This window comes from Rhipicephalus microplus, chromosome 2 (genome assembly GCF_043290135.1).
Source record: "Rhipicephalus microplus isolate Deutch F79 chromosome 2, USDA_Rmic, whole genome shotgun sequence".
Lineage (NCBI taxonomy): Eukaryota > Metazoa > Arthropoda > Arachnida > Ixodida > Ixodidae > Rhipicephalus > Rhipicephalus microplus.
This window is the reverse complement of record NC_134701.1, coordinates 290906155-290919699: the sequence shown is the minus strand read 5'-3', so window position 1 is coordinate 290919699 and position 13545 is coordinate 290906155. Positions and strand designations below refer to the sequence as shown.

At 46.3% G+C, this 13545-nt stretch overlaps 1 protein-coding gene and 1 long non-coding RNA gene across 2 annotated transcripts in view; one reads left to right on the top strand and one right to left on the bottom strand.

The window, feature by feature from the left end:
* Cda4 (chitin deacetylase Cda4) overlaps positions 1 to 7030 on the bottom strand; it is an 81068-nt gene extending 74038 nt beyond the window's left edge. Inside the window, exon 1 of the mRNA XM_037429137.2 lies at positions 6770 to 7030. Coding sequence (XP_037285034.2) covers positions 6770 to 6860 — 91 coding nt within the window. The 5' untranslated portion in view covers positions 6861 to 7030. The remainder of the gene's footprint in view (positions 1 to 6769) is intronic.
* Positions 1 to 13545, top strand: part of LOC119160077 (uncharacterized) — a 343900-nt gene that overhangs the window by 97685 nt on the left and 232670 nt on the right. The gene's annotated exons all lie outside the window — the stretch shown is intronic.

Below are 13545 nucleotides of genomic sequence, written 5' to 3'. Positions count from 1 at the left end.
TAAGATTTAGTAGCTGACCGCTGAGGGGTAGTACCTCTATCGTGAATGCCAATTACATAAATTACATGCGACCGTATATGAGTATATCACACCAGTATATGCGACCATTTTTTACCTTATCTAAATGTAGATGGGGCCATATATATGCTGTCACTGGCCCATATATGGTGTCACATGCAGCCATATATGATTGATATGTGGGGTTTAACGTCCCGAAACCACCACATGATTATGAGAGATGCCGTAGTATAGGGCTCCGGAAATTTCGACCACCTGGGCTTCTTTAACGTGCACCCAAATCTGAGTACACGGGCCTACAACATTTCCGCCTCCATCGGAAATTCAGCCGCCGCAGCCGGGATTCCAACCCGCGACGTGCGGGTCAGCAGCCGAGTACCTTAGCCACTAGACCACCGCGGCGGGGCATGCAGCTATATATGGCAGGTCACATCTGGCAGAGAGCGTTTGGTGGTTCTGGGCCACGGAACTGAAGTATTTCACGCGTAAATGAGCACCGGTGTGGCTCCGTGGTAGAATACTGTGCTGGCACGCAGTGAATCTGGGCTCGAACCCCACTGTGTCCTCGGTGTTTTTTTTATTTACTGAGTTTTTTCTTATTTCGTGCGATAGTGGTTACGGACACCAGCGGCGGGACACTAAGGCGCTGTGCGTGACCCCATGTTGTGATCTCATAACAGCTTTCGCAGTAAAAGATATTCGTATTAGCGATATGTCGGTGGTTCTGGGTAAAGCTGAATTTGATTTTTGGAAAGTGTAGAACGCGCGCGTGCCTTGTTAAATCTGTTCTGCTCGTTCGCAGTTGTAAACACTTCTGCGCATGTTCTCGCCGCGTGCATTAGATCCCATGGTGCATTCTTGCCGGTGTAATAAGATCAGCGACGGCACGTATATACAGGGGGGGGGGGGGGAGGTCGAAAGATCCCAGGCCACTATCTCATGTATTCCTATGGGATCGTGGCCTGGGAACTCTTGACACCCCTGTACCATGTGTATGTATGGTACTCGTACCGGTCATTACATTTAGTGGTTTCTGGCGTTGCATTTCCAGCACACTATATATAGCAACCGAATTTGACGTTGCCATCATCGAATGGAGTGATTGCACAAAAAGGCTAATGCAGTGTTTTACGGACCTTTTATTATGTGTTTATTAACTAGCAATCAGTGGGATTCACGAAATGCGACCAAAATGATGCGAAGATTACTGACCAATAAAAAATAACTGAACCACCCATAACGTATCGTGGCATAGGAACATGTTCTTAGGTGTTTAGGCGTATCAGTCTGGCTTTGACTCGGGCCTGAGCTGTCGTTATTCACTTGGTTCTGCTTTTAGAAATCGTTCTACCTCACAACTGAATTGCGACAGAAAAATGGAACGAATATGCATTTGAGCAATCCATGAAGCCGTGAGGTGTACTTGTCAACTTAACACTACCTCACTTGAATGCGGATACTTTTTATAACTATTTTGTAACAATTACAAATAATCAGCTGCGAAGCAGCAGTGGCGAATATAACATGCAAAAGCTAGTTAGGCAGATACAAAAGCACCGTGGAAGGGTCAGACATGGGCTGTATGCCACCCGATTGTTCACTTTCTCTCTCTCTCTCTCTTTTTTGAGAAATAGAGGTGTTCTGTACCCTTGTGAAGTGATTGAAAAAAATACTATAAGATAACACGACAGCTAGCCAACCCCTCACATTAAAGCACCGCCCTTTCAGTGCACATGGCTGAGTTCTGCCAGATCACAGTTTTACTGTTTTCTACTCGTGTACGCATTCAGAATTTTCCCAGTTTCACGGAAGCACATTCGCAGTTTTTTTTTTTTTGCCGCTGCCTTAAAGGTCTGTGCACAGGAGTCCGAGTTCACAGAAAATAAAACAATGTGTAGAAATCTGAGCACCACATTACCGGTACGTGTGACTGGATCGGTGGCCTCATTGGAAATCGGAGAGACAAACAACGTTCGGAGTAAAGCACTGGTTTCCACGATACTGGAGTGCTGATTGCTGCTTGAGATGGAACAGTACGCACGAGGTGGGTGCAGCTGGGAAGAGCTGCACTTGAGCCTCGGTGAATGCGGGTGGCATTGCGTTACACAGATGCTCACAACAAGCTGTGTTGCTCTTCACATCCACCCTGCTTTATTTTACGCTGCTCGGAGGCGTACTTAATAGGCGTGCCAGATAAGAGCTGGCGACGACGATGATGCTCCTGAGAATAATACTGCCGCCGAGCACTTCCGATCGGCGTTTCCGGAATGCCTGCGGGAAATTCCAGGACACACACCGCGTTGTTCTCGCCCTCCTTGCGCCACTTCCGGGACTCCGTGTGTGCTTGACCTCGAGGTCCCTCCAGGGTGGGCTAGGCGCCATTTCGTGCCACCAGCGCCACCGTTCGCTTTTTGAGAGTGCTAGCTTTATTGAAGGTGCGCGTGTTCACGTGGACCAGCGACATTTGTGTCGCTGAGCTATGATAGTCAATCATAAATATTGCAACATGAAGCTTAAACTGATCCGAATAACAATGCTTAAATACCCTAATCCTAACCTGCGATCGTGAGCAGGGATAGAGAGAACATCAAATTCGTGTTTAATGAGGAATCACTTGTAATGTAGCGATATGACGCGTTGGTCAGCAAGAGGTACCTCTCTGCTTGGGTATTGAGAGCTACGAGCACTCTGCGCTTCCCAACTACGTTCACCCAGCATGACCTCACGAATGTGACACAATTTGCTGTAGCTGACACGAAGTGAAGTGTTGCCCGCGAAACTTGCCGAAGCACTCGCGGTGTCTTGTTTCTTACCGTAACTGAAAACACTTATCCCTTTACACACAAACACACACACAAAGAAAACTAAAAATGCGTGCCTTCAAAAACGTGTGCATCAGCTTCAGGAGTGTACGTTATGGGTGGGTGGCACAGTTTCCATCAATAATAAATAAACCAACTCAAAGAAGTATCGAGGCTGTTTATTTGGGGTTGTGGCCTCTGTGCACCTCAACAAGCTCAACGGAACAAAGACTCGATGGAAAGACGCGGAAACAGGACAGGTGCTAGACAGAAAAAAAAAAAACAACACGAGCGTCCGTTTTGTTTACGTATCTACTTTTGGTGTTTGTTTCGTTGCTCTTGTTAAGATGGGCAAGTTCAACACACAACAACTTGCCCAAACTTTCTGCTTTGAATAGTCGTTCCATTGTCTTTGTGGTATGTACAGTTCAAGAAGACATCACGGAAGCCAGTTCCGTCAGCTAGGGTAGCCTGAAGATGATTGTCGACACCTTAAGTCCAAACAGATTGCGGAGATTCCTATTGAAGGTAGTCGTTATAATCACTCGCACTAACGGCGTTGCGCAAGTCCTGTAAAGTAGAACAACTGAAATAGCCAAACGTCCTGGTTCTCTCTCGACAGAATTGGTTGACATTATGTGGCCCGGTGAAAGGCAGTAGTACAGATGACAGTCATAAGCAAGTTGCGGTAACGCCCTACGTGCATTCTTTTTTCTGCGAGTTTTAGAAACGATGTGGTGGTTTCAGCTGCTAATAAAGCGGGCAATGTGAGATACGCTGTAGAATAATAATACTTCTTGAAATCTAACGACCCAAAACCACCATGTGATCATGAGAAATGCCGTAGTGGAGGGCTCCGGAAATTTACACCAACTGGGGTTCTTCAACATGCACCCAACTCTGAGCACACGGGCCAACAGCATTTTCGCCTCCATAAAAAATGCAGCCGCCACCGTCGGGATTCGATCCCGCGACATGCGGGTCAGCAGCCGAGTATCTTAGCCACTAGAACACCACGGTGGGGTGATACGCTGAACAAACACAGATGCTTCGTCAAGAAGCAAAGGCTGCAGAGTAAAACTCATGGCAAAGTTTGTCTCTTGCACCGTTTTAAGCTTTTTACTTTAAAAAAGCAACATACCACATTACCTCTTTTCGATAAGCCCATTTGAGTCGTGTGCGTCACTTCTGCCTTCGCTTTTGCGTGTAAGGCGCTTTTTTATATTTAATCGTTGTGGCGGTATGACGTCCCCAAACCGCGATGCGAATATGACGGACGCCGTAGTCGTAATTTCCAGAGGGCTCCGGACTACCTGGGGTTCTTTAAAGTGGACGTATTCTCGGACACAAGTTTAGAATTGTGCGGCATTTGGTCCTCATAGGTGGCTGTATAAAAGTGGACGAGCACTCCGGACACGAGCCGAGCGGCCGGTGATCCCGCCTCCTTCGGAGAACGACGCACGATATTCTTTAGTCGTGGAGGCAATCGGTCATCCAGGCGGAGACACTACGGAATTCATAAGTTGTATTCGACCGCAAATCTAAGCGCACGGGCTCCCCGCATTTTAAAACGCAGCCACTGGGGACGAGATTCGACCCCGTGACCTTCGGGTCAGCACCACGAGACAACCGTGGCCTTTTCATATTGCTCACGGACATCTTACGAGCACCTATAGCATTCTCTTTAACGGTAACATACAAAGAGCCAATAATGTATAAGCGGCTGTGAATTGTAGAGGAGTCAGTTGTTGTCCATCTAATTTATGGCGGCTGCCGGCTTTAAGCGTAACTCAATACCTGTACTATTTCTCAATATTGCGCAGTGTCCTCTGCTATGCCTTAAGTAACGTGAAAAGGTGTGTCGATTCTTATTCACTGGTAGAGCTGATTCTGCAAAACCATCACGTTCTCGCTACCAGCTCGCAAGAACACTCTATAGCAGCCAATTCTCAGACCCAAGGTATCTTCAGATCTTTTCATTGCATTTCACAAAGTTATTTCAGTCGCTCCAAGTTTTAAAATGCGTTTTTATCTTCCTTGTACTGTCGAACAATTTATTCCTACGGAATATCACAGCACAAGCAGTGAAAACAAAGCATATGCTCGCGCTTCTAACGAGTTGAGAAATTCTATTTGTGCAATGTGACACACTTCTCGCGGTATTTATGACCGATCAAAGATCATTTTTCTAAAAGAGATGTGGGCAAAGCCACTTTTTATACCGCCCCAATTCACATGTACGATAAGTCTTGTCGAAGTTTATCGCTTCATGATGCTATCTTCCAGAAAGCCCACTTCATTTTGCGTATTTAATTTCGATAAGATCCAAAAAAAAAAAAAAGCTGTGGGGAGGGTGGAGACTAAAAGTGAGTTGAATCTGAAACGTGTGGGCGTGTTTGATTTCTTCTGGCCGCTCATTTGGTGTGATCTCGTCATTGCCTCCGTGCTGCAGCAGCGCCTGCTGCCTTTTTCCCACACGTAAAGTCCCCCCCCCCCCCCCCCCCCCAAAAAAAAAAGAGAGACTAAATTGAAGAATCGCCGAACAGTGCATATCCTGAGAACTTCTTGAACTCTTTTTTTTTTATGCATCGCACAGTTTGAAGCATGGTATTCATACCAACTCGCTTACATTTCTTTCCTGAGCCAGTTCATTTCTTTTAAGGAGGCGCCGCGGTGCAATTTTTTGGGCGGATGCAGTGCTCAGTAGGCGTCTAGATTTTAATACAGCTACCTTGATTTATCATGAAGGGTTTAAAAACTTAAAGTTATATTCCTCCGAATATGCCCTTGCAAGAGCAGCTGAGGAGTAATGTTATTAGATGGTCTGGCTGGAAGCAATCATCCATACGTGACTAGAAATCTTTGTATAAACAGTGTCGGGCCTGTCACTATTTGTCACCAGCATAATTACGAAGCATCGTTGTCTAGGTCACTACTGGCAGGCTTATCAAGGCCTTCAATTGTTGTTTCATAATTTCTATATTGCTCGCATGTTCACTTCTAACTTTCCGGGTAACGATTTGTCGTTAGCTATAGTTGTACGCTTTACATGCACTGGATTTGCAACGTATTCATGTGAAAAAAAAATGTGTGTGATAAAAGCACGACCAAACAAGGCAAGCCTGAAACTTCACGAAATGCACTTGAGCTGTCTTGCGCGAGTCGGGCGCTTTGTTATCCTCGCGGAATGCAGAACCCATAGAAAATTAGTTCCGGGTGCTTGTGCTTGGCGCACGCATCACTTAGGCGAGATGAAAGTCGGGCGTGAGACAATGCCAGCTAATACCTGTTTGGTGAGGTGAGGATTTGAACAACGTTTTCTGTACGATGAGAGGCCTCGAGACATTGAAGTGAATATTCTATGCTCAATGAATATGTATGCCAGGTTGTATGCCATATGTACTCAAGGCCATCACCACCGCCATGCAGCTTGAATGTAGAAAGTGGATGCCGAAGGTGCATTGTCAATTGTCCTCTGACTATCAAAAAATGCTTCTGAAAACGCCGGTTGTTTCTGAAGCAACCTTTTGGACACAAAGAACTCGCTGAAATATAGCTGTATAGAATAAAGGTTGACTGATTGGTTTATTTGTGAGGTTTAATTCCAAAAACCATCATATGAATATGAGAGACGCCGTAGTGGAGGGCTCTGGAAAATTCAACCACCTGGGGTTCTTTAACGTGCGTCCAAATCTGAGCACACGGACCTACAACATTTCCGCCTCCATCGGAAATGCACCCGCCGCAGCCGGGATTTGATCCCGCGACCTGCGGGCCAGCAGCCGAGTACCTTAGCCACTAGACCACCACGGCGGGGCTATACAATAAAGATCGTTTTTTTAGCGCAACGCTGCACGACGACAATTCATGTCCACAGCTCCTTGCCTTTCTCCTAATTACCCGGATGACGTGAAGAGAGTGAACAGATGAAGAAAGGTGGATTCACTCACCACTGGCAGCGTTAGCATGGCAAGCGCAGGCGACGAGAAGCGCGGCGACCAGGAAGGATGTGGCCGATCTGCCGGCCGGTAAAAACTCCATGGCTTCCCACAGAAGTGTTCTGGTGACACTGACACGATGAGCGACGAAGAACAACTGCGACCTGTGCGCGGATGCCGAGTGTCAGACTCGGCGTCAGCACTGCGTCGAATGTGGCGGCGGTGGTTTATTCCCTTCGCGGAGTCAAGCTCGTCTGCACCGAAGGCGAAAGACATCCCGGTTTTGTACACCCGCCGCTGCACGCAGAACTCTTTCCATCGGCGTTGTTGGCCCTCTCTCTTCTCCTCGCCCGGTAAAGATGCACGCGGCGCTTTCTCTTTCAACGAGATTCTGCTGTCGTCCGGACGCCCAGTCGCACACCGTCTTTAAGAGCGTTCCTGTTGTCACAACCGGCGTGAAATCATTTCGCAACATTCAGCGTGATGACCTCGCACGGAATGGTCACCTGGCCCGCCTCACAGTCCGATCGTCGGCATAACTGCTGGCTGTGACATCGTTGTTCCCAGTGTTATCCCATTTGCATTGCACCCTTTGCAAGTCATGCCGAGGCAACTTGTTCAATTATAAAGGGCCATTTGGTCCGACGCATGCAGGACATTGGGGGCGAGCGGTGTCGAATATGTGAAAACAGCTTGCTCTGCAAGGTCAACGTATGAAATTGTCACAATATCAAGAGTGGTACAATAAACGAACATGTGCATGACATAATTGGGCTCTCATAGGGTCGCTTAAGTACGACAGCAAGATTGTACTCGAACCATTGCTATGACAACTTACAAGTTATACAAAAGTTTTCAAGCGAATACGAAAAGCATGACAGTAGACTAAGTACTAAATGTTATGCATTTGGTCGCGCTAAGCGTGCATTTCTGGTAGAATCTTTCTCGATTTCTCTAACACTGAGCGGGCTAATACTCCAGTACCAGTTTAAAACACAATATTAATTGTTGTGGTGTATCGCCACAAAGCCGCCATATGATTACGAGAGACGCCGTAACGGAGGGCACCGGAAATTTCGACCGCCTGGTGTTCCTCACCCTGCACCTCAGTCAACCACATAGGTCTCAAGCATTTTCGCCTCCATCAAGAATGCGGTCGCTGCGGTTGAGATTGGATCCCGCGACCTGCGGGTCGGCAGTCGAGTGTCTCAGCCACTGGACCAACATGGCGGGTAATTCAACATGTATAAGCAACAAATATATAATAGTACGCATTAACTGCTCATACTCGAGTTCGAAAATTGATATTCGGTATTTGTGTACAACCAAAGGCACCCACGTACTTTGCAATTAGCTTGGTCACTTTCCTCCGTCTGTTAAACGAAGACAGGAGTATTCTAATAAAAGTGAGACGAAAAACATGCGTGCAGTGCAGCATTTAAGCTGGCTTGCACGTTTCGTGGAGGAGACGGAAGAACGCTTGCAGTTTTTGTTTGTACAATGTAATTTTGTGTTCTCACAGTTTATTCCTAGATCGGTCTCGTAATTTTCACTACAGTTTCGTCGTATATATATGTGGTGTGATCGCGCTCAAAATCAAGTGCAGGCCTTGAACACGGCTGGCAATGCTCAAAACCATGTGGTAATAAACGAACAAGGTCGAAAATGATGTAACAAACAGCAATAACCAAGAAGTAATCGCAGTGAATAACTTGCAATCGTGGAAGACGCTTCTAAGACTGACACCCACTCTGTGCAAAAGCCTCACGAGGCTCCTCCTCTCACCGGAGCTTGTACATCTGAAGCGTAAAACAACTTGAGGGAACTCACTGCATACCAACCGTATCTCAGCTGCTGTAACAACCAGCGAGTGGACAAAGCGCAAAAAGTAGTCCACAGTCGCACACAAAAATTCACTGACCACGCGAGAGCGTAGCAAAAAGCCCTTCGGGACACTTCCGCTACGTCAGCGGTGGTCGACAGCACCGCAGTGCTGGAGGAACATTCCTCGCACATATCGCACGTGGTGGGTCGGTTGCGATGTCCACACGCCCACTGCGCATGCTCTCGCCTCGCGTATCGTGGCGCATGCTTGCTCTCCCACCAACTATTTGCTGCCCCCTTCTCTCTCTTGCCTCGGAAGCCTGATGCATGCAGCGTCTGCTAGTAAAAATCGATTGCTAAAGCTGCACAACCCCGTTCAATGGCCACCCCGTATAAGTAGGCACTGAATCGCACATTGGCGTCCTACCACTCGCTGAAGGGAACGCTTCTCGTTCGTTCAATAAATACGATTATTAAAGACGAAATAACAATCAAGCATTCCCAAGCCATACCCAATTACGCAAGATTCACGAGATACCCCCCCCCCCCCTCTTCGACATATATATTGGAGTTCTCTGCTGGTGGCATTTTTTAATGCGGTGTGCTTTTTTGCATCTGCGTGTACGTGCTTCTGCCCCGAAAGCAGTCTATGAACAGTTGTGATAAAGTTTGCGACTGTCATTTGTCGCGATCTTTATCACGAAATGATACCCAGCCAGCGGAACCCCGTTCAAGGCACGTCGTGATAGCTTTCATCCTGCTTTGAAAACAAAAATGTGATGATCATAGTGCACATAGGCGCTTCGCGTAAAAACTGCGAACTAACAATCCATTACACGGCAGTAGAGAAAGCTGCAGGCCAGTGAAAAACAAGAATACCAGTTTCCCGCCTAGCACTGCTGTCGACGGTAGATGGCGCACCGCTGGGTGGCGCGAAGAAGCAGTTTGGTACTAGTTTGGTATGTGCTCACGTGGTCCCCATACTTTTGCGGTTGACTGTACATGCTGCACGCCGAGTTGGCGAATCGAGCTGTGCCGGGAAACCCTACATGCTTCTTTTGGTAAATGGAGCAGTAAGAACTCTAAGAACGGGAATCACTGGATGCCCGTGCCGCGCACTTCGTTAGGTTTCGCAGTGGCGGAGCGCAGCATTTAAAATCGTACCAATCACTACACTTTTCTTTTCTTGCCACATTCACGTGCTTTTACGGCATACGAGTCATTTTACATTTCCACTTATGATCCCTTTCGACGGCAACTTAGTGTTTCGATTAAAAAAAGAGAGCAACCACTTTTTTTTTCTTTTCTGAAAATCGTATTAGCAACAAGCTCTGAAGTTGTTCAGTGGTTATTCGAGCAGAGTTTTTAACGCGAAAGTGTTTAATGCCGGGGTCCACCAAGAGATCAGTGACGCATCTCCGTCATGAAAACGACGTTGGAAAAATGCGCACGATCACAAGACAAAGCAAGAAACGTTGCGTAAACAGGAGTCGAACCTGCGACCTCTGGGTCCACGACAGCACATGCCGGGCACGCTATCTACTGTGTCGCAGCCTTTTCTTTTTGCTTTATTGCTTGTTCCCAGACATTATGTTCGTGCATGAAAAATGATGAAAGGTCACAACAACAACAACTAGTTAGCATGTCGTTACGTAGCTGCACACCTTGTTGACGCTGTGGTTGCTGATAATAATGAATCATAGCTAAGCCTTTCCTGGGCATTGAACTTCAAGCTACCTAACGTTACGCATTCGCGTGCTTTTCACATGGTTATACGCTTCTGTCACGCTATATTGTCCGTCCCGGAGGATCCGAGGGTACGGTGCTCATCTGTTGATTCGAAGGTCACGAGTTTGATCCCAGTCACGGCAGTCGCATTTTGCTGCAGGCGAAAGGCTTTGAGGCCAGTGTATACTGTGCGATGATACTGCACACTAAAGAAATCCAGAAGCGTGAGTCCTCCACTACGGCATCCCTCATAATTATCTCGTGGTTTTCGGACTTAAGCCTCTGCATATAATTGTTATTTACCATGCGGTATCACGTCCACTGGCAGGTCTCCTTGTCTGTATGATGTAGGACATTTCATCCAAAGCAGCTTCAAGCACTGGCATTGCTCTGTTTTATAGAACCGTCGCCAGCATATTTTTGACCCCGAATTTTCAGCGACGTGACCTTTCGGCGCTATCGCGTTAATGTTTTTTTTTCTAGTGTACGAGGCTATGTTTTTTTGTCCGTACACTGTTTTTATCGTTTTTCTTCTTTTCAGTTTATCTCCTCGCTTAACTATATCGTCGCAAAGAGCACCTGGTGCGAACTCACGTAAGACGTGCTCCGCATACCAAGACACATTGGGCACAGTATTCCAGACATTTCAAACAGAAAAAAATTTGCTCCAGTCCAAGATGCAAAGATGGCTGGGCAGGAAGGCTGTGGGTCGCGTGGCACGCTTGTCTGATGTGAAGCAGCCTTGAACAATTAAGAAATTCGCAAACAGGAGATGGGTTCCGGAGCCAACGTTTCAACAAGTGGACTTGTGTTTTCAAAGGCTGCAAATGATTTCCTGAGCATTGGTGTGTGTCCCCTTCTCCAATACAAGCAACTGAGGAGGAGAGGGCACATGCGAAAAGGGGGGGGGGGGGTGAATAGGATGAGTGGGAAGGAAGAAGGTAATTCACGAAAAAAGAAAAAAAAAGTAGTGCGAGGGCCGTTGCACGTGTCACTGAATAATGTTTGGGAAGAAAGTACCACTTAACAATGGTAAGTTATGAATTTCTTGAAGACTTAACACAAAGAAAACTGATAAGTTTCCGTTGTGCGTATACTATAAAGCATGGACTCAATATCACCTGTTGAAGCTTTTATACCCGCTGGCTTGAGTGTATTAAAGGGTAGTGACACTAATTTTAGGAGGTGAATTAACTCTACCACAGAAATCTACTGTATTTAAAGACATCTCTGAGCAAGCTTCAGGCTCAGTAAATGCTGACAAAATAAACTATTTTGATATTAAAGTCCATTTTCACATGGCGCGCCTATCGCCATCGTTACAAGCTAGACGTCAGGCTACTATACTGAATCTGGTGGCTTCACGCAGCAGTCTTGCTAGCTGCGGTAACTTTGGGTACCAAAACTTCCAGATTGGCTGCTTGTGCCACCAAAACATTGAAAATGGCTGCTTCTGCGTCATAGGCGGAGCCACGGTGTGAAAGTGCTGTGAAAACATCATGGCCTATCTCGCGAGCACGAGCCCAGAAGCCCATGCTGTGTTTAAGTCTGGGTTTAGTCGGAGTCAAAGCTAGCTTTTGGAAACATAACGTAAATACGTTTTGAGGATACACTCATGTCTAGCAGTACAATTTTTAGGATCTTGAATGGGTGGCATTTATTTGACACACACACACACACACACACACACACACACACACACACACACACACACACACACACACACACACACACACACACACACACACACACACACACACACACACACACACACACACACACACACACACACACACACACACACACACACACACACACACACACACACACACACACACACACACACACACACACACACACACACACACACACACACACACACACACACACACACACACACACACACACACACACACACACACACACACACACACACACACACACACACACACACACACACACACACACACACACACACACACACACACACACACACACACACACACACACACACACACACACACACACACACACACACACACACACACACACACACACACACACACACACACACACACACACACACACACACACACACACACACACACACACACACACACACACACACACACACACACGCACGCATGCACGCACACAGACAACAGAAAACTTTCATGTCAGGATCACTTTAACAAGTTAAGTATGCCTCCGGATATTTTCTGTCTCTTGGAAACCGGAAGTTTGACCTAATAATTAAAGCTTGTGGTATGACCATTACATTTCTGTTTTTAGAGTAGGATGAAAGCTATCATGACGTTCCTCAAACGGTGTTCCGCTGGCTATACGTATCAATTTGCGATAACGATTGCAACAGATAACAGCCGCAATCTTTGTCACAAGGCTGTTCATAGACTGCTTTCGAGGCAGCAGAAGCACGTACACGCAGATGTTAAAAAGTACGCCGCATTTAAAAAATGCCACCCGCATTTTCCCACGCGGAGAACTCGAGTAAATGTCACAGAGGGGGGGGGGGGGGTGGTATCGTATGAATGTTTCTTAATTGGGTATGGCTTGTGAATGCTTAATTGTTATTTCGTCTTTAATAATCTTATTTATTGAATTCAGGAGAAGTGTTGAGTGGTGCGACACTAATGTGTGATCCAGTGCTTGTACATATACTGGATGGCCAATAAAGGACTAGTGGGGAAAAAAAAAAACACAGCAGTAAGCTTTTATGTCAATACCCATTTAACTTGAAGATTACGTATGACTCCGGATATTTTTTGTCTCTTGAAAACTGAAAGCTTGACTGAAGGATTAAAGCTTGTGCTTGTCGAAGTTGTAACCTGCTACATTAAGAAGCCATGTGAATGACTTCGGTAATTTCTTCGCCATGTCTGCGTGATGTCAATTTAATCTAACATTAACAGGCTGTGCTGTTTCGCAAATGCACCGTTTGTGACAATGTGAACATTCGAACATGTAGCCAATGTTTGAACTAGTGCTCGTAAAGCTAGAATTTGTATAATGTGCATAATTTCTTTCGGCCCTTTTTATTGCCATCTTGAAGGTGTTTGCAGACCTTTCATCTTGGACGAGAACAAGGTGTTACAAGGGTAGTATAATGAGGTTTCACATGGGGATGCACTAACGCGTGCTTGAAATTTCTACTTATTTATTTATTTATTTATTTATTTACTTATTTCTTCAGAACAACATTTTGGTGCAAGCAGGAG